Source organism: Choloepus didactylus, chromosome 9, assembly GCF_015220235.1.
Source record: "Choloepus didactylus isolate mChoDid1 chromosome 9, mChoDid1.pri, whole genome shotgun sequence".
Taxonomy (NCBI): domain Eukaryota; kingdom Metazoa; phylum Chordata; class Mammalia; order Pilosa; family Megalonychidae; genus Choloepus; species Choloepus didactylus.
In genome coordinates this window covers 46,673,216-46,694,797 of record NC_051315.1, presented here as the reverse complement: position 1 = coordinate 46,694,797, position 21,582 = coordinate 46,673,216, and the positions used below count along the sequence as shown (strand labels likewise).

The window sequence follows — 21,582 nt, the reverse complement described above, 5'->3', positions numbered from 1 at the left end:
GAATGAAAGGAAACCTCCTCAATATAATAAAGGACATATTTGGAAAACCCACAGTTAACATCACACTCAATGGTGAAACACTGAAAGCTTTCTCTCTATGATCAGAAACAAAACAAGGATGTCCACAGCCACCATTCAACAAGATGGCATGATTCTATATGTAGAAAATGGTGAAAAACCCACTTCAAAGCTACTAGCACTAATAAATGAATTCAACAAAGTGGCGGGGGACAAGATCAATACACAAAAATCAGTAGTGTTCCCATATACTAATAATGAACAATCTGAAGAGGAAATAAAAAAAATTCATTTACAGTAGCCCCAAAGAATCAAATATCTAGGAATAAACTTAACTAGAGATGGAAAGGACCTGTACACAGAAAACTACAAAACACTGATAAAAGAAATGAAAGATGACCTAAATAAACAGAAGGACATTCCATGTTCATGGACTGGAAGACTAAGTATTTGTTCAGATGTCACTTCTACTCAGTGATTTATAGATTGAATGCAGTCCCAATCAAAATTCCAACAGTCTTCAGAGGGCAGAAATAAATCCTCACATCTATAGCTAACAGATTTTTTATAATGGTGCCAAGTCCACTCAATGGGGAAAGAATGGTCTCTTCAACAAATGGTGCTAAGAAAACTGCAAGACAATGAAGGCGGACCCCCACCTCATGCCAAATACAAAAATTAACTCAAAATGGATCACAGAGATATATAAAAGAAACAAAACTTAAAACTCCTAGGAGAAAACATGGGGAAGCAACTTCAGGACCTACTGTTAAACAATGGTTTCTTAGACTTTATACCAAAAGCATGAGCAACAAAAGAAAAAAATAGATAAATGAGATTTCATCAAAATTAAAAACTTTTGTGCCTCAAAGGACTTTATCATGAAAGTAAAAAAACAACCTACAGAATGAGAAATAATATTTGGAAACCACATATCAGATAAGGGTTTACTATCTAGGAAAAATAAAGAAATCTTACAACTCCCAAAACAAAAAGACAAACTACTCAGTTAAAAAATGGGAAAAAGACCTGAACAGACATTTCTCCAAAGAAGATATACAAATAAGCACTTGAAAAGATGCTCAGCACCATTAGCCATTAGGGAAATGCAAGGCAAAACCACAATGAAATAAATACCAGTACACACCCTACATAGTACACAGTACTATAAAAAAATGGATAATTACAAGTATTGGAGAACATGTAGGGAAATAAGAATACATGTTCAATATTGGTGGAAATGTAAAATGGTGCTGCTGCTGAGGAAAATAGTTTGGCCAGACACAAATATTTTATGATGTCACTTACAAGAAATAATTAGAATATGCAAATTCATAGTTAGAAATACTATGATTATGGGTTACCAGGGACTGGGGTGCTGGTAGGGAGTAGGGAGTTAATGCTTAATTTGCACACAGCTTCTGTTTGGGGTGATGGAAAAGTTTTGGTAATGGATGGTGGTGATGGTAGCACAACTTTGGGAATATAATTAACACCAGTGAATTGTACGTTTGAAAGTGGTTAAAACAGGAAATTTTAGGTTGCATATATGCTACCAGAATAAAAATTCAAAAAACTCACAGACCTCTAGAAAACAAACAGTGAATTCTAATGTAAACCATGGGCTACAGTTAAAAGTATAATTATAATATTGTTTCATGGGTTGTATGAAAGTACCACACTAATGCATAGTGTTGATAACAGGGAAAACTGGTGTGTGTGTGGGGAAGGGGTAAATGAGGACCCTGTACTTGCTGCATGATTTTTCTGTAAACCTACAACTTTTTTTCATTAGGCAAAAAAAAAGGGGAACACAACACTAGCCTTTCCTAGTTCAAGCTTTTTCTGAAGTCCTCATTCAAAAGCAGTCAGGATAAGGGCAAAAGGAGTAAAACGCCCCTTTAAAAGATTTTATATAATTCAGATTAAGAGACTGTCCTAGGTAGTTGTCTTGGTAAAGTATTTCAATGGTGAATGCTGCAGATTCAAACAGACCTGTGAATTCTCTAACCTATTATTAAGGTGCTGCAAGAAGGAATCTATCTTCAAAATGAAATGAACCTCAATGACCTACATATCTAGAATACAACTGAAAGTATTAGAGATAAGGTATAAGATATTATAATAAACTCGACAACTCAAAAGAAAGCCAAACTGAAGGAACTGGTGGAATCCTGTGATACTACAGCATTCTGGAGACTCATAAGTGGTCCTTGCCTGGGGTCTTTCTGAATGCTGTCTATTGAAGGCGATCTTGTGGTGCCATCATCTGCAGGCGCTGCGTGAAGCCTGTTATAATTGCACTCTTGTACTCGGTATTGTATTGGCCTATAGGGCTCCGCATAGGTAGCTGTTGTGTTCAGGGCATAATTATTTCTTTGGTATGTAAGGGTACTTCGTTGGCTGGAGGTCCTTTGCAGATTTCCAACACCTACTAGAAAATCAACATTTAAAATAGATTAGTAGATTCTTTATGAGGTCATACTTTTAAAAGGCAACATATTTTTAATTTTAAAAAGGATTACAGTTTTTGGCAATTATTTAAATAGCTAACTTTAAGATTTTACAAATCTAGTTCTTAGTGCTAAAAAAGTATATACACATTTTTAATATACATATATAATGGTTCTATCAGTTTTATTAGCAGGAAAGAACAAATAGGAAACTACAAAGTTTCTTATGCAATAGGTTTTACTATATTTATTAAGATTGAGTAACATTTATGAGAGCAATATAAGAAAACAAAACTAATCTGAGAAATAAATGGAAAAATTATAAAACTTGCATAATTTTATTTTAGCAATAAAAATAAGATATTTATTCAAATCTGTAAGTAACTGAAACCATTAAACTTTTAACACTTAGTGCAACAGGTTATTTATTTTGACACACATTTTCTTTTAGAACTCTGGATCTTGCTATTATTGGAAAATTTATCACCTAGGAGAGAAGATTGATATATCACATTCTTCTATAGCTATTCCCTGAAATTATAAACATGATGATAAATATGTATATACATAGAGAGAGAGAAAGGTACTGTACATTGTATTGAATATTTCTTTCCTAAATACAGCAACAGGTATCTCTCCAACGATTTCATACACATTCTTCTTACAATGAAAGCTTTTAACAACAATATTTATTAATCCTATTAAGATGAAAGAAATTCCTCAATTTACAGAACATAAGAACAAATGAAATAATTCTTTACTAATATCTATTAAAAGTTGAAGTTACACACTACTGGAAGAAAAATGCCTCCGTGAACCAAATTGTCAATTTTTAGTAAAGAACCAATCCTGCCTCCTGGTGTTATGGAAGGTATGCCTTTTGGGGGCTTATTGTTGCTACCTGGTTTTCATTTGTGGGCATGTTAAATAAATCTGTTTTTTTTTTATTTTTTTTTTAAAAGAAGCAGCTTCTGAAGTCTGAGCCAGATCCATGGCACCATCTGGCAGCTCGCCCCACCATGGGCCATTGCTTCTGTTCAATCAGCTGTCATGATGTGGAGGTATAAATCTGAGGGTTGGGGGTATGAGGGTGTGATGCACTAGTTGCCTATTTTTGTAAATACTGTTATTGCATTCTGTCACAATTTGAGTCCATCGCAAGGGTATCTACTTCACATTCTACACTCATCATGCATTCAGAGGAAATCAAACATCTCAAAAAGAGTAATGCCAAATATATTTCTGGCTATACATGTTAAATTAAAGGCAGCCAATGAACTCATGTATGGATTTTCTCTAAATGCTTGTTCTAGGTAACAAAACTTACAAAAAAAATTACAATCGTGGCTTTCCTTTCTACATCTGATGGGCTTCTAACCTGAGGAGGGTAAGACTGATAGCTTTACAAACTTATTTGTAAATTAAAATAGTACAAGCACTATGTTCATTGATTAGATTAAAACTAAGTGGAAAAAAATATATTACCTATAAATAGGTACTAAATGAACTTCTGTTTTACTGTTTATTGATCTGCTGTCCCAGTTGTCTATCTGACAACCAAATGTGCAACATGATTTTATTCTAACAGGGAACCCAATCTTAATAAAATCCTTCTACTGTTGGACCTGTGAAATCAGGAAACCAGCTAAATGGCTGGCAGATGCCCACCTGAACCTGTGCGATACAAGGCCGTCTGTGATCCCTGGAGCTCTACGGTTCCATGGTTGGGGCTGCGGTACACTGGGCTGTAATAGGTTCTCCCCTCATATATGGGAGTGATGTGCAAGTCGGGAGACACAGCTGAACGGAGGTCTTGCCCAAGCTGGCTGTGCTGACTAGCATATGAACTCCGCAAGCCTAGAAGCAGGAAAATTGTATCACAAGGAAATAGAGAAACTAGTGGTGAGGTTAAAAACATAAATCCTAATTAAAATTCTAATGAGTGGGACCAAATGTCAAATTAAATCTAAACATCAAAACCAGTAAATTTTAGAGAAGATGGACAACAGGTGTGAAAAGAACAATATAAACATCTTTAAAATAAAACTTTCCTTGGCAGCAATATAGAAGTAAATCTGCTAAGAAAAAAATGTAAGAAAGAAATTATTGAATGGTATGCTACCTGACATTTACTCCCCAACTGTAAGCTATTTTATGATAGTGACCAAAAAGAGAATGCCCTCTTCAGTCTTATAGGACTTGCATATTTAAAGACATATATATATATGCATGCTTATACTGTTCTCTTTTCCTACCCTGCCAAAATTCTCTGTTTTACCAAGTGGAAGAACAGCAATTTGGGGGCAGGGCTTGATGTGTTTCACACGTCTTTAAATTGCAACACCTAAGACAATGCCTACATAATAGTACTGAATAAAGGCTGATGTCAAGAACTGTTTTGAAATATTCCTTTTCATTAATTCACATTTGGGTTTTACAGGAAACCACTGGAAACTTTATGCTACAAAACTTGGAATATTATTACTGAAGTAATATACCTATTAAGCATTGTGAGGTATTATTTTACTATTTATCATTATATTTCCCTTTTAAAAACAAAGCATTGTTTTTATAGGAACCCCTATACCAGATTCTTGCTTACCTTCTTTTTAGTAAAAAGAAAAGTACAAAGTTAGTACATTAACCTTAAATCATTTAAAATAATCTTTGATTCAAATTGCTAATAACAAATGTTCACACACGGGACTCATGAGAGAAAAGAATATTTGAAGTCCAATAGTTTTATTTATTCTTAAAAAGTGAATTAGCATATTCTATATTGTATAGCTCAGAAATTTGTGATTAGTCATCATTAGGAAGTAAAACGTGTCACTTGGTAAGAACACAAACTAGGGTTACATTCCAAATATGAACATGCAAACGTATCTGAAGGCAGTCAGCATATATTTGCTTTAAAAAGACTGAACATAATTAACATAGTAACTAATTATAAAAAGATAGGATCATTCCCATCCTGTTAGTTCAGTTAATCATATCACAACTAAAAGCAAACGGGCCTGAATGTGAATGATAATTATATGTTACTTAGTGAGGAGTGGCAAGAAAGTTAATAAATGCATAAAGCTTCCAAAATGAATGATTATTACCTAGCCTGGACAGCACTGTGACATGGAAGAAACTAGATGAGCCAAAGTGGGTTTTAAACACTGGCTCCCCCCTTGATAAAAAGAAGATCGCAGGTTCACACAATCTTATAACTGGGAGACTATCTAGCCAAATTTTCTCATTGCTAAAATGAGGAAACAGCCCAAAAGGAAAAGTGATTAACCCACAGCAGAGAGCTACTTCCCTGGAGAGCAGAGAGTAGAGTGCAGGTAAGCACTGTGTCTCTCAAGGACCAGTGACGTGAAATTGACAGAGCCTGCCACCAATACAAGGTAAAAGATGGAGGTCAGCCCACCAGGGGTCCCTGGAAGCCGACAGAACTCTAAAGATGATATCACAAAATTCTCATCTGAGGATTTCAGCCTTTTACTCACTGGCGGATCTCTCTTCTTAGCCTCTACTCAGTATAAGAACAAGCTCTGTTTCTTTATGGGCCCATAGGTAACTAGAACGAAAGTGCAGGCATTGTTTTTGGTAGTGGCAAAAAGGAGGTAGGTGAATGCACCAAGTCCTGGGTGATCTTATCAATCTGAGGTGCTATTTTAACTCATGGGAATCCCAAACTCACATGGGAATCTCTTGATTCACTGTGAGACCCTGAGGATCACCTTACACATGGGCAGGGGCAAACAGAGTACTAGATGCTCTGGAAGTTGGCCCAAACTCCCTGCTCTCACCATCTTCCTGTGAAGTGAAGTAAGAACAAAGTATTCTGTATCATTATCAGAATAGTATATTCTCACTGTGCAAGGATCTGGAGGGATTCTTCACTGGAATTCATGCAATATGAAAACTTTTGTTAACATCTGATACGATTTCATGGGAAAGGTAACAAAATTAGCTCTTTTCTATTTAATACTTTAAAAAATATCCAGCAGACATTCACTTATTATCGGATGATTAGTGAGATGAAATTATTATATGTAACAGTCTATAATGGGACATAACAGACAAAATCATAATGAGATGTAGCACTGTTTCGTTATTAAAAATCTTTCTGAATAACAGTACTATTTTTGCTTACTTGCTCAAGCACTAAAAAACAAAAACAAAAACACAACCCAGCAGATTAGCTTTTTAAAATTTACAAAATTACATAGCCTTTATGGATTATATAAAATAATTATATGTAGAGAGCCCACTATAACTCAGTAACATTTAAACTGGAAGACAAGTAATTATGTTCTATAATTGGTATTAGAAATAATTTTTCCAGAAGTACTTCTATGGATTAATTTTTAATAATCTTACCTCCTACTTCCTTTCTAAATAATGGCAAATACTCATCCTCCATATTATTATTAACCTGACCAATTTATATTTGCAATTCCATAAATAGATAGTAATTTATTAATATATTATTAGATATATTCCTTGTGATTTAAAAACATTTAAGTAACAGAAATAAACAGAAATTTATCTTTCAAACATGGATTCTTTTACTTCCCCAAACTTTTCTCAATATGCCATGATTACACTGAAATGAATATTTTAGAGCATATATATTTTTCTGTAGGTAGGAACTAAGTTTATACATAATTGTATCATCATTTAAATTATGATCACCAGATATCTGAGTGCCTGAATTGACTATAAAATACTGCTTTGGGCTTATCAATTAGCAGGTTATTAATCCTTTGAAATTAAGAACTATAGCAAATAAAAAGACAGGCATGCCATTTTCTGAAGTAAGAATAAAAGAAAGGAATTCACAAATCAGGATCTACACTCAGACTAAGCCGGCAGCAGATAACAGCAGACAAAGGTTTCTTAGAATCTTTTTAAGGAAATCCTTTGCTTCTTTAGAAGACAGTAGTATTTCTACGGGGAAAAAAAAACGATGATAGACTAGGTTTCATATTTTTTTCCTGAAACAAAGCCTGATCTCTCCTGCACTGTCAGAGAAGCAGCCTTTTTAGGCCAAAGGAGATCAGCCCTCTAAGGGTTAAACATGGAGACAGTAATATATGATATATGTGCGCTCTTCCTTCCCTGCATTGTGTGTATCACTCTATTACAAGCATAGATTTCTGCATACCTGTTCTACACATACCCGGAGGGAATGCAGAAGTCTTCAGAACCATTTATCTTTTAGAGTTTCTTTGGGAGGCAGAATTTCAGAAATGATCTTTACATTACCTTGCTGCATACTTGTCAGGGGCATGCCAGAAAATATTTAAGTCTAGTACACTCCTCTGACAGGTGAATGAAAAACATGGTTTCTTTCTAATAGGAGTTTCTTTGAGTTTGAAATCCAGTTCAATATTAATTTTCCATGAAAATTAATCAACTAGAAAATCTCAAAAATGTTTTACCTTTCCCGGGAGCCATAAGGAAAAAAGATAGATTGATAAAAAAGATTTTGCTATCCAAAAATGATTAAAACTTCTATATATAGAAAAATACCATAAACAAAATCAAAAGACAAATTACAAAATGGGAAAAATTCTCAAGAAGTATATTAGAAAGAGCTAATTTCTTTCAAGTATAAAAAGCTTTACAAAGTATAAAAATGGATAAAAGACTTAAACTTGAGGTTTGCAGGAAAGAAGGAAACAAAATGGCCAATAAACAGGAAATCTTCAAACCTGGTCACAACTCAACAGAAAGCCATTTAAAACAACAAGGTAGAGCTTTTTAGCTACCAGATTGACAAATATGAGAAACTCTGATGATATGCAGTATTAGTGAAGGTATAGTAAAACAGGTACCCTCTTAAACTATTGGTGGAAATACAAGCTGTGTAACCTTCTTGGAGGGCAATTTGTCAATATTTCTCAAAGAAAAATGCATACATATTTTGATCCAGCAATTTTATATCAAGAAATGGATCCCACAGTTGTCTTAGTACCTATGTACAAATATGCAGGAAGAAGAATGTATATTGCATTCTCGTCTCTAATAGCTAAAAGTGAAAAACAACCAAAATGTTCATTTTTTTTTAATTTTTTTTAATCTTCATTTTATTGAGATATATTCATATACCACGCAGTCATACAAAACAAATCATACTTTCGATTGTTCACAGTACCATTACATAGTTGTACATTCATCACCTAAATCAATCCCTGACACCTTCATTAGCACACACACAAGAATAACAAGAATAATAATTAGAGTGAAAAAGAGCAATTGAAGTAAAAAAGAACACTGGGTACCTTTGTCTGTTTGTTTCCTTCCCCTATTTTTCTACTCATCCATCCATAAACTAGACAAAGTGGAGTGTGGTCCTTATGGCTTTCCCAATCCCCTTGTCACCCCTCATAAGCTACATTTTTATACAACTGTCTTCGAGATTCATGGGTTCTGGGTTGTAGTTTGATAGTTTCAGGTATCCACCACCAGCTACCCCAATTCTTTAGAACCTAAAAAGGTTGTCTAAAGTGTGCGTAAGAGTGCCCACCAGAGTGACCTCTCGGCTCCTTTTGGATTCTCTCTGCCACTGAAGCTTATTTCATTTCCTTTCACATCCCCCTTTTGGTCAAGAAGATGTTCTCCATCCCACGATGCCAGGTCTACATTCCTCCCTGGGAGTCATATTCCACATTGCCAGGGAGATTCACTCCCCTGGGTGTCTGATCCCACGTAGGGGGGAGGGCAGTGATTTCACCTTTCAAGTTGGCTTAGCTAGAGAGACAGGGCCACATCTGAGCAACAAAGAGGCATTCGGGAGGAGGCTCTTAGGCACAACCATAGGGAGGCCTAGCCTCTCCTTTGCAGCAACCGTCTTCCCAAGGGTAAAACCTGTGGTAGAGGGCTCAACCCATCAAACCACCAGTCCCCTATGTCTGTGGTCATGTTAGCAACCATGGAGGTGGGGTAGGCGAATACCCCTGCATTCTCCACAGGCTCCTCAAGGGGGCACTGCATCTTTTTTTTTTTTTGTTTTTTTTTTTTTTTAACTTTCCCTTCTTTTTTAAATCAACTGTATGAAAAAAAAGTTAAAAAGAAAACAAACATACAATAAAAGAACATTTCAAAGAGACCATAACAAGGGAGTAAGAAAAAGACAACTAACCTAAGATAACTGCTTAACTTCCAACATGTTCCTACTTTACCCCAAGAAAGTTACCTAATATAGCAACATTTCTGTGAACTTGCTCCTACTATATCCATCAGAAATTAACAGACCATAGTCATTCCTGGGCATCCCCAGAACGTTAAATAGCTTATCTGTTCTTCTTGGATTATTGTTCCCCCTTCCTTAATTGCTCTCTATTGCTAGTTCCCCTACATTCTACATTATAAGCCATTTGTTTTACATTTTTCAAAGTTCACATTAGTGGTAGCATATAATATTTCTCTTTTTGTGCCTGGCTTATTTCGCTCAGCATTATGTCTTCAAGGTTCATCCATGTTGTCATATGTTTCACGAGATCGTTCCTTCTTACTGCCGCGTAGTATTCCATCGTGTGTATATACCACATTTTATTTATCCACTCATCTGTTGAAGGACATTTGGGTTGTTTCCATCTTTTGGCAATTGTGAATAATGCTGCTATGAACATTGGCGTGCAGATATCTGTTCGTGTCACTGCTTTCCGATCTTCCGGGTATATCCCGAGAAGTGCAATCGCTGGATCGAATGGTAACTCTATATCTAGTTTTCTAAGGAACTGCCAGACTGACTTCCAGAGTGGCTGAACCATTATACAGTCCCACCAACAGTGAATAAGAGTTCCAATTTCCCCACATCCCCTCAAGCATTTGTAGTTTCCTGTTTGTTTAATGGCAGCCATTCTAACCGGTGTTAGATGGTATCTCATTGTGGTCTTAATTTGCATCTCTCTAATAGCTAGTGAAGCTGAACATTTTTTCATGTGTTTCTTGGCCATTTGTATTTCCTCTTCAGAGAACTGTCTTTTCATATCTTTTGCCCATTTTATAATTGGGCTGACTGTACTATTGTCATTGAGTTGTAGGATTTCTTTATATATGCAAGATATCAGTCTTTTGTCAGATACATGGTTTCCAAAAATTTTTTCCCATTGAGTTGGCTGCCTCTTTACCTTTTTGAGAAATTCCTTTGAGGTGCAGAAACTTCTAAGCTTGAGGAGTTCCCATTTATCTATTTTCTCTTTTGTTGCTTGTGCTTTGGGTGTAAAGTCTAGGAAGTGGCCGCCTAATACAAGGTCTTGAAGATGTTTTCCTACATTATCTTCTAGGAGTTTTATGGTACTTTCTTTTATATTGAGATCTTTGGTCCATTTTGAGTTAATTTTTGTGTAGGGGGTGAGGTAGGGGTCCTCTTTCATTCTTTTGGATATGGATATCCAACTCTCCCAGCCCCATTTGTTGAAAAGACCATTATGACTCAGTTCAGTGACTTTGGGGGCCTTATCAAAGATCAGTCGGCCATAGATCTGAGGGTCTATCTCCGAATTCTCAATTCGATTCCATTGATCTATATGTCTATCTTTGTGCCAGTACCATGCTGTTTTGGCAACTGTGGCTTTATAATAAGCTTCAAAGTCAGGGAGTGTAAGTCCTCCCACTTCGTTTTTCTTTTTTAGAGTGTCTTTAGCAATTCGAGGCATCTTCCCTTTCCAAATAAATTTGATAACTAGCTTTTCCAAGTCTGCAAAGTAGGTTGTTGGAATTTTGATTGGGATTGCATTGAATCTGTAGATGAGTTTGGGTAGAATTGACATCTAAATGACATTTAGCCTTCCTATCCATGAACATGGAATATTTTTCCATCTTTTAAGGTCCCCTTCTATTTCTTTTAGTAGAGTTATGTAGTTTTCTTTGTATAGGTCTTTTACATCTTTGGTTAAGTTTATTCCTAGGTACTTGATTTTTTTAGTTGCTATTGAAAATGGTATCTTTTTCTTGAGTGTCTCTTCAGTTTGTTCATTTCTAGCATATAGAAACATTACTGACTTATGTGCATTAACCTTGTATCCTGCTACTTTGCTAAATTTGTTTATTAGCTCTAGTAGCTGTCTCGTCGATTTCTCAGGGTTTTCTAGATATAAGATCATATCATCTGCAAACAATGACAGTTTTACTTCTTCTTTTCCAATTTGGATGCCTTTTATTTCTTTGTCTTGCCGGATTGCCCTGGCTAGCACTTCCAGCACAATGTTGAATAACAGTGGTGACAGCGGGCATCCTTGTCTTGTTCCTGATCTTAGAGGGAAGGCTTTCAGTCTCTCACCATTGAGTACTATGCTGGCTGTGGGTTTTTCATATATGCTCTTTATCATGTTGAGGAAGTTTCCTTCAATTCCTACCTTTTGAAGTGTTTTTATCAAAAAGGGATGTTGGATTTTGTCAAATGCTTTTTCAGCATCTATTGAGATGATCAATTGATTTTTCCCTTTTGACTTGTTAATGTGTTGTAATACATTGATTGATTTTCTTATGTTGGACCATCCTTGCATGCCTGGAATGAACCCCACTTGGTCATGGTGTATGATTTTTTTAATGTGTCTTTGGATTCGATTTGCAAGTATTTTTTTGAGGATTTTTGCATCTATATTCATTAGGGAGATTGGCCGGTAGTTTTCCTTTTTTGTAACATCTTTGCCTGGTTTTGGTATTAGATTGATGTTAGCGTCATAAAATGAGTTAGGTAGTGTTCCATTTTCTTCAATGTTTTGAAAGAGTTTGAGTAAGATTGGTGTCAGTTCTTTCTGGAAAGTTTGGTAGAATTCCCCTGTGAAGCCATCTGGCCCTGGGCATTTATTTGTGGGAAGATTAGCACTGCTTTTGCTGCATCCCATAGGTTTTGGTATGTCGTGTTCTCATTTTCATTCGTCTCTATATATTTAGCAATTTCTCTTGCTATTTCTTCTTTAACCCACTGATTGTTTAGGAGTGTGTTGTTTAACCTCCAGGTATTTGTGAATTTTCTAAGTCTCGGATGGTTATTGACTTCTAATTGTTTTCCATTGTGGTCAGAGAATGTGCTTTGAATAATTTCAATCTTTTTAAATTTATTGAGGCTTGTTTTATGTCCCAGCATATGATCTATTCTGGAGAAAGTTCCATGAGCACTAGAAAAGTATGTGTATCCTGGTGATTTGGGATGTAATGTCCTGTATATGTCTCTTTGCTTGTGATGGGTTGGTTGAGGTCTTCTATTTCTTCTCTCTTCAGTCTAGGTTGTTCATATGTTTCCAGGAAATTGTCCATTTCCTCTACATTATCCAGTTTGTTGCCATACAGTTGTTCATAGTATCCTCTTATAATTTTTTTAATTTCTTCAGAATCTGCAGTTATGTCACCTTTTTCATTCATTATTTTGTTTATATGGGTCTTCTCTCTTTTTGATTTTGTCAGTCTAGCTAGGGGCTTGTCAATCTTGTTGATCTTCTCAAAGAACCAACTTTTGGTGATATTTATCCTCTCTATTGTTTTTTTGTTCTCTATGTCATTTATTTCTGCTTTAATCCTTGTTATTTCTTTTCTTCTACTTGGTTTAGGATTGGTTTGCTGTTCATTTTCTAGCTTCTTCAGTTGATCCATTAGTTCTTTGATTTTGGCTCTTTCTTCCTTTTTAATATATGCGTTTAGTGCTATAAATTTCCCCCTTAGCACTGCTTTTGCTGCATCCCATAGGTTTTGGTATGTCGTGTTCTCATTTTCATTCGTCTCTATATATTTAGCAATTTCTCTTGCTATTTCTTCTTTAACCCACTGATTGTTTAGGAGTGTGTTGTTTAACCTCCAGGTATTTGTGAATTTTCTAAGTCTCTGATGGTTATTGACTTCTAATTGTTTTCCATTGTGGTCAGAGAATGTGCTTTGAATAATTTCAATCTTTTTAAATTTATTGAGGCTTGTTTTATGTCCCAGCATATGATCTATTCTGGAGAAAGTTCCATGAGCACTAGAAAAGTATGTGTATCCTGGTGATTTGGGATGTAATGTCCTGTATATGTCTGTTAAATCTAATTCATTTATCAGATTGTTTAGGTTTTCAATTTCCTTATTGGTCTTCTGTCTGGTTGATCTATCTATAGGAGAGAGTGATGTGTTGAAGTCTCCCACAATTATTGTGGAAACATCCATTGCTTCCTTTAGTTTTGCCAGTGTTTCTCTCATGTATTTTGTGGCACCTTGGTTGGGTGCATAGACATTTACGATTGTTATTTCTTCTTGCTGAATTGCCCCTTTTATTAGTACGTAGTGTCCTTCTTTGTCTCTCAAAACATCCCTGCATTTGAAGTCTATTTTATCTGAGATTAATATTGCTACACCTGCTTTCTTTTGGCTGTAGCTTGCATGAAATATTTTTTTCCATCCTTTCACTTTCAGTTTCTTTGTGTCCCTGTGTCTAAGATGAGTCTCTTGTATGCAACATATTGATGGTTCATTTTTTTTGATCCATTCTGCGAATCTATATCTTTTAATTGGGGAGTTTAATCCATTTACATTCAACGTTATAACCGTGAAGGCATTTCTTGAATCAGCCATCTTATCCTTTGCCTTATGTTTGTCATATTTTTCCCCTCTGTCTATTAATATCCTTTATTGTACCCATACCGAATCTCTTTAGTACTGAACCTTTTTCCAAGTCTCTCTGTCCTGTCTTTGTTTCTCTGTCTGTAGGGCTCCCTTTAGTATCTCCAGTAGGGCAGGTCTCTTGTTAGCAAATTCTCTCAGCATTTGTTTGTCTGTGAAAAATTTAAGCTCTCCCTCAAATTTGAAGGAGAGCTTTGCTGGATAAAGTATTCTTGGCTGGAAATTTTTCTCACTCAGAATTTTAAATATATCGTGCCACTGCCTTCTTGCCTCCATGGTGGCTGCTGAGTAGTCACTACTTAGTCTTATGCTGTTTCCTTTGTATGTGGTGAATTGCTTTTCTCTTGCTGCTTTCAGAACTTGCTCTTTCTCTTCTGTGTTTGACAGTGTGATCAGTACATATCTCGGAGAGGGTTTATTTGGATTTATTCTATTTGGAGTTCGCTGAGCATTTATGATTTGTGTATTTATGCTGTTTAGAAGATTTGGGAAGTTTTCCCCAACAATTTCTTTGAATACTCTTCCTAGACCTTTACCCTTTTCTTCCCCTTCTGGGACACCAATGAGTCTTATATTTGGACGTTTCATATTATCTATCATATCCCTGAGGTCCATTTCGATTTTTTCAATTTTTTTCCCCATTCTTTCTTTTATACTTTCATTTTCCATTCTGTCATCTCCCAGGTCACTGATTCGTTGTTCAACTTCCTCTAGTCTTGTACTATGAGTGTCCAGAATCTTTTTAATTTGGTCAACAGTTTCTTTAATTTCCATAAGATCATCCATTTTTTTATTTAGTCTTGCAATGTCTTCTTTATGCTCTTCTAGGGTCTTCTTGATTTCCTTTATCTCCCGTACTATGGTCTCATTGTTCATTTTTAGTTCTTTGAGTAGCTGCTCTAGGTGCTGTGTCTCTTCTGGTCTTTTGATTTGGGTGCTTGGGCTTGGGTTATCCATATCGTCTGGTTTTTTCATATGCTTTATAATTTTCTGTTGTTTTTGGCCTCGTGGCATTTGCTGAACTTGATAGGGTTTTTTAAGGATTTGTAGACCAACTGAAGTCCTTATCTCTAATTTATCAGATCTACAGCTTCGTGGAGTACACTTTCTCTAACTAACCAGCAGGTGGCATCCACGAGCCACCTGTTCTCCACAAGCCAGTTCTCCCCTGCTTAGCCTTTTTGGTGAGTGGGGGAGTGAGTCTTGTGGGGTCCAATTGGTGTACCAAGCTTGCGTGTGTAGTTGGTGTTGCCTGCCCTGTATATGGGGCGTGTTTCTGGGCAGTCGGGGAGAGGGGGGTGGCTCTAACAATCAAATCTCCCTGGTGATCCTAGATTTTTAAAGCTGCTGCAATAGTCTAATCCTTCAGTTCAGTCCTGCCACAGTTTGTCTCTGCCACTGACCCACAAATCCTTGGTATTGGCGTATGGCTCCTGAGACTTGCAAGTGGGCCCCTCTTCCAGGCCGTGCACCCCTGGTCCTGTGTTGAGGGATGACTGTGCTATGTCACAGGTGAGTGCCGTCCCCCCAGGGCAGTTCTGGGCTGGTGGGCTGTGTAGGGAGGCTCCCAGTCTGCTGAAATGATGGCTGAATGGGGCTTTGTTAATTCACACTGCTCTACCTTCCCAACTCTGGGACAATCAGCTGAGGTTGCAGGGAAGGCTAATGTCCACGCCCAGTTTTGTGGTGTGTGCCTGTTATTTGAAGCACTTCCGTCACACTGGGTTGTCTGGGGCAGTTCTGGGCTATGGGGCTGGCGATGGGCAGGAGTATTTCCTGTCCACCAGGATGATGGCTGTGAGCGGACACCCCCCTTTTCTTGGGAAGTTGTGGTGTTTAGTGAATTTTCTCAGCCACTGGATTATTGCATTTTGTCTCAGAGCTCTCCTAGTTCTGCTCTTGACTTGACCTGCCCAAATAGCAAGTCTTTGAAGCTTTCTGTATTGGGCTTCCTAGAGTAATTGTTTTAGAAAAAGAAAAAACGATTAAAAAAAAAAAAAAAAAAAAAAAAGGCCCTCCTCGGAGATCTAATGGGTTATTGAAATGCTAAGAGACAAAGCAACCAGGGCCATTAAGGAAAGGTCCACAGGGCAGAGAGATCAGCTTTTCTTCGGGATTTGCATATGCGCCTCAGGGCCCTTCCCCTTTCTATGTTCACCAGAACTCCAAAAATCCTCCGCTTTTATTTTGGAGTTTTTCGTGTTGTTTTTTTCTATGCCTGTCTCCTCTCTGCTGGGCTGGCTGCTCTCAGATTCTCTGGTGTCTGGTCTCCGTCTATCTATGGTTGGAGTTTGGATCAGTAGAATGAGTTTCCGATAAGGGCTGCCACTGCAGTTCTCCCTTCTCCTTCCCGGAGCTGACAGCCCCTCCTCCCACGGGACTGAGCCTGGCAGGGAGGGGTGCGGGTCCCCTGGCCGCAAAAACTTACAGATTTCGCTGATCTCAGAAGTTCCACGTTTTCATGAGTGTTGTATGAAGTATGCCCAAAGTCAGATTGCTCTGTGGTGTCCAGTCCACGCAGTTCCTGGCTTTCTACCTACTTTCCTGGAGGAGTAACTAAAACAGACAGCTCACCAGTCTGCCATCTTGCCCCGCCTCTCCAAAATGTTCATTTAAAGGGAAGTGATTAAATAAATTATAATACTACTATAAAAATGGAGCATTATACAACCATTAAGAAAGAATGATGTGGAATGCTTAGCTATAGTAAGTGAAAAGAACAAGGTATACACAACATATATAATAGAGTTCATCTGTGTAAATTAAAAAAAAAAACAGTGTGAGTGTACAGCTACATGGAATGTATCTCCTTATATAGGTAAACAAACATCCTGGAAGATACATAAACTGGCGAGTAGGATTGGATGAGGGTAAAAGAAGAGCTTGAGACTTCCACTTCTCATTGCATATTGTCCAGTATAGTTTTTTGTTGTTGTTGTTGTTACCATTGTGTATATGTAATCTTTAAAATGTAATTTAAAAAACTAAAGATCAACTTCATTTGAATAGAAACAACAAAGGCTTTACATTATTTGGGAAGACTCCTTGAGAAAACCTTGAAGGCAATAGCTATCCTATCAGAACCTAATAATCTTTCTGATTTAATCCAAGTAGCATTTGAGACACCAAAATCAAGCAGTAGGGAGAAGTCCATATTCATCTATACTATTAAAGCATTTCTAAATAAAATATATTTAAATATTGAAAAATATATTCTGATACCACCTTTGAACATGACTTATGGGTGAACAGGCTGAAATCAATTAGCATTTCAGAATTCCACTCAATTCTTCTACAATGCAAAAGAGGTCATTTTAAACCCTAATTTTTTGAAGGGGATAATGTATTCATTCCAAATGAAGAGTTCTACTGTTATAAGTAATTATATGATTTTATGCATTAAGAATTTCAGAGCCTCAAGGACAAGCTAACTTGAAGTTTACAGTGTAAACTTTGAATTAAAAACATGAGCTTTCACTATGCTACTGTTCTGTTTCAGATATGGTTGCACAGAAGATTTCCTCACTGGTCTTATGTGGTGATTTCCCCTCATACTCACCTGTCAGGCTGTCTGGTCGAGGGGGAACCATCCTCTCGTAAATGTCATACTGCTGCTGTCCAAACTGCTCCATGTCGTGAACAGTCCTCTGCAGTGAAGGTCCCAGATGCTGTGGTACAGCAGTCATCCCTGAGCGTTTGGGGGATGATGACCCCACCTGGCCTTGGGATGGCGAAGCTACTCGAGTCTGTACATCCGTCAGGGTTAGTGGGGATTCTACTCTGGTGGTGGTTTGGTATTGAGAGGTTGGTCCATTGGGATTGGAGGGCTGCCGGGAGGAGATGGAGCCAATCCGTCGTACAGCTGTTGGGGAGGCGGGTCTCTGTGCGGAGTACGGAGAGGCTGCCCGCTGGGCAGGCAACGTGGTGGAAGAATACGCACTGGGGTTCAGTGGTCGGGAGTCAGTTACTGATGGAGAGCCAAATCCACTGCCCAGAGAAGTTCTCAGTGACCCCCTCGAAGGAGACACGCCTGTGCTGATAACATAAGAAGGAGACTGTGCTCTAGATGGAACTGAACTAACTCTTCTCATGGCCGGATTGGCTAGTGATGGCTGATGAAAGGAGGAAAGAGAGAATGGGTTTATCCAGGGTTTTGTGTCCATTGTCACTACAGAAAAAAATGTACACAACTCACTACAGAATGTAAATTCACTATTTAGGCATTTAAGTTTCTGTTCCTATTTTATACTTCAGAGCTGGATTTAAATATTTCCTCAATGCGCTTTTCTTCTACATTTGTGAGAGTGCGTGTGAGAGAGAGTGTGTGTGTGTGGTTTAACCTCTGCCCTTACTCCTTTAGAATATTAAAGTCAACTAATAAAAAGAGATCTGACGATACTTTATATTCCTTTTTCTTTTGTCCATATATTTTTACCCTCTGGCCTATGCATTGTTCACAAACATAAGATGGTTTATTTCAAGTGCTACAAATAACTCCCAAGTGTGAAGGGAGTTCTGGAAGTGACTGGAGCAGCATACTTACTTTGTTCCCTGTGATTCAAAGTTTGGCCAACGTAATGGCTTTATGTAAAGCAAAAAAAAAAAAAAAAAAAAAAAAAATTCTTGAATACATCAATCTAAATGTAGATAGCAAAGTATCTATGATTGTTTACTCTTTACAGGTTGGCTCCATTAACAAAAGGAATATGTTCTTTCAACATGGAATGAACAAACACTTGGATAGAGTCTGGGTCCAACACTGCTCTGTGAATTTATTCTCAAGGGACAGGTTGGCTGCACAGATGCGCTAGCCAAATTTGTTTGTTTCTTTAGCTCAAGTATGGCTTCTAGTGATTCCAGCCATTTCCTATCTCCTTTGATCTATAAGCTTTTATCTTTAACTGGTGAATTTAAAGAGATGCAAATAAAGAACACCCCAAAGTCTTTTCCAGCAGGAGGAATGCTGAGCATCTCTGCAGGGTTCTTGTTCTAGCCAGCTGGAAAAGACCAGAACAGAAAATGAAGAACATTTCTGCCAAGTCTGATCCTACTGTAAGGCTACACTATTTTCTCCTGAAAATAGTGGGTTTTAGATCCTTTTGTTGATGCTGTGTAACAATGAAGAAAGGTGGTGACTGGCCTGGAGAACTGGTTTGAGGGGAACAGGCACCGGACAAAGGAAAGGAGACAGAGAAACAAAAAACAGACACTAGGGCTCTTTGCTACAGGCCCAGGCTGCTCAGTGTATCTCTTACAGCACAGCTGCCGGCAATTCCCACCCACTTTTTAGTTTGGTAGTAATAAAGGAAGAAGCAGGGGTGAGATAAGGACTTTGTATACCTTTGTGTTGTCACAAGAGGAGGCAAGCTCTGCCTCCAGGTAGCACGAGCAAATATGAACTGTCTTCTCTGAGACCCCATGTGTGCTCCAACTCAACAATTTTGGGAAGGCAAAAGCCATGGAGAAAAGATCTGGAGAGGGATGGGGATACTGACACCAAGCCAAGAAAGAGGGGGTTTAAAAATTAACAGATTGCTGAAAAGTTAAAATTTGTGCTTAGGGTTTACTAATAGTGCTAAAAATAAGTAAAGAAAATTCCACTATGGGTTGTCAACTACCAAAATGGGATGACACTTGCCTTAGAAAGAAAAATGTGTTGCCAGATTACTTGCAAAGGAAGATTTAGAGGCCCCCTTACAATCTGATTCCTCAGCTCTAGGAACAAAATCAACTAAGTTCAAAACAGAATTAAAAAAGAAGTACTGTGATCACTTTAAAGGGAAGAAAAGGATAATTTCTACAGTTAAGGTAATTACTGTTCAAAAATATGACTTCAGTCATGCTAACATAGAAATGACCAAAGCAGATGAGCTGCCATAGGCATTTAGTCCAAAGATTCTCAATGCTTTTCACCAATCGAGAATCCCTAACAGCATCCTTAACAGCAGAGAAGTAAATGTACAATTTGAGAACTGGGGGTGTAGCCTGAAGTAGCCTGCTCCAGACAAAAGATTTCCTTGTTTTGGCTTAAAAAATTATGTACTCTATCTGTATTTGTTTTAACATAAAAAATGTTTCAAATTACTTAAAAATATTTTCCTAAGTCTTTGAGTGAAATGAAAGTGTCCAAGCTGCAGTGTTTCTCTCACTGCTGCATAACTGCAGCCTTCCTGTATTGCATTATGAGAAGCAGAGCTTCAGCCTAACTTCTTTGATTATGTGCCATTTTTCAGTTCCAGGGCTATCACTGGGATCCCTGGACAGATAGTTATCCTCAGTGTTTAGGACTCCAACTGCTTCTCTTAACCCTGGCATATGATGGTGGACTGACGTAAATCAAGTGGTTACAAGGGAGGAGCTAAGGAGTTCTTATAAATATGTATGCAATATTATTTCTTTTGGCTAACAAGTTAGAGAACTCTAACTTAAAAGAATGGATATTTGCTAAACAGTAACTTTCTATAAACAGGAATATCTATATTCTAGCAAAAGATAAGAAATGTGCTTTCATAGAACAATTCCAGTGAAAAGGGCAAAAACTTTTAATTAGAACGGGCTAGCCCCATTACATGCAGATGTGAGAACAGTGCTCTGTTCCTCTAACATTCTTTACAGAATACTTCAGCTTCAGTACTTTTAGAAACTCATAAACCCATAAGGTATTAGAACATTTTACCCATTTCTATCACATGCTTCCTGGTCCACTCTCCTTATGCCAATCCTGTTGTTTCCAGAACAATTATTTTCCTGTATCTGGGAATTTATCAGAATTTATTAACAGGGGCCAATGAACAAAAGCTAATATATTTTAGGTGTCATTACTAAAAATTCCTTAATATCATGGACTCTAATAGTGTAAAATGACTTTGCTATTTTATTCTATAAATTCTAAATTGTGTATGTGGATTTCACTTTTAATAAAGAATATCTATAACAGTTATTCAACTAGTAGGGTATTTCTTCAAAATGATCTTGCAGTGCTTGGCTTACCTGAACCAGAGTTTGTCCTTCAGCTCTAGAATTCCTCACCAAATGGTTATTAGTTGATCCTATGAATGAATGCTGCTGTCTATTATCTGTCTTGCTCACGTTCTGGCTGTTGTGGAAACTCCCTGCTTCCTGGTATCCACTGTCAGAATAAGAATTCATTTGTGTTGAACTTCTTGAGTTACCCAATGATCCTGCAGGAATGAAACCAGCAGGAAATATTTTTATTATACACTTCTAATGCTCATTTTCTAAAAGGAAATAGAAAAAGCAAAATGCAATACTTAAAAGATAATACAACAGACCCTCACTTTCATGGAGAGAGGTCAGTTCTGGTGAATAGAGGGTCCTTTGTTCTGGCTCTGTCCTGATGAGATAGGTGTTGGGATGGACAGCGTCAGAAACTCGAGGTTTGCTTACACCAGTATTTGGCACATCTGCAAGAAGGTAAGAGCTAAATCTAATGGCAATACTACAAAAAGTTTGCTTAAAAAGGTTTAGTTATCTGTCAAGAACATCTTAAAAT

The 21,582-nt window shown here is 37.3% G+C and overlaps 1 protein-coding gene across 16 annotated transcripts in view; it reads right to left on the bottom strand.

The window, feature by feature from the left end:
• The window catches only part of PKP4 (plakophilin 4), a 255,873-nt gene that overhangs the window by 47,623 nt on the left and 186,668 nt on the right, over positions 1–21,582 (bottom strand). For 11 of the 16 annotated variants that reach the window (XM_037848816.1, XM_037848817.1, XM_037848819.1 and 8 more), the window contains 5 exons: positions 21,362–21,493; positions 21,060–21,250; positions 17,629–18,181; positions 4,140–4,328; positions 2,236–2,452 (listed from right to left, as the gene is read on the bottom strand). In XM_037848816.1, coding sequence (XP_037704744.1) covers positions 2,236–2,452; positions 4,140–4,328; positions 17,629–18,181; positions 21,060–21,250; positions 21,362–21,493 — 1,282 coding nt within the window. The remainder of the gene's footprint in view (positions 1–2,235; positions 2,453–4,139; positions 4,329–17,628; positions 18,182–21,059; positions 21,251–21,361; positions 21,494–21,582) is intronic. The other 5 variants (XM_037848821.1, XM_037848826.1, XM_037848823.1 and 2 more) reach the window with 3 other exon arrangements.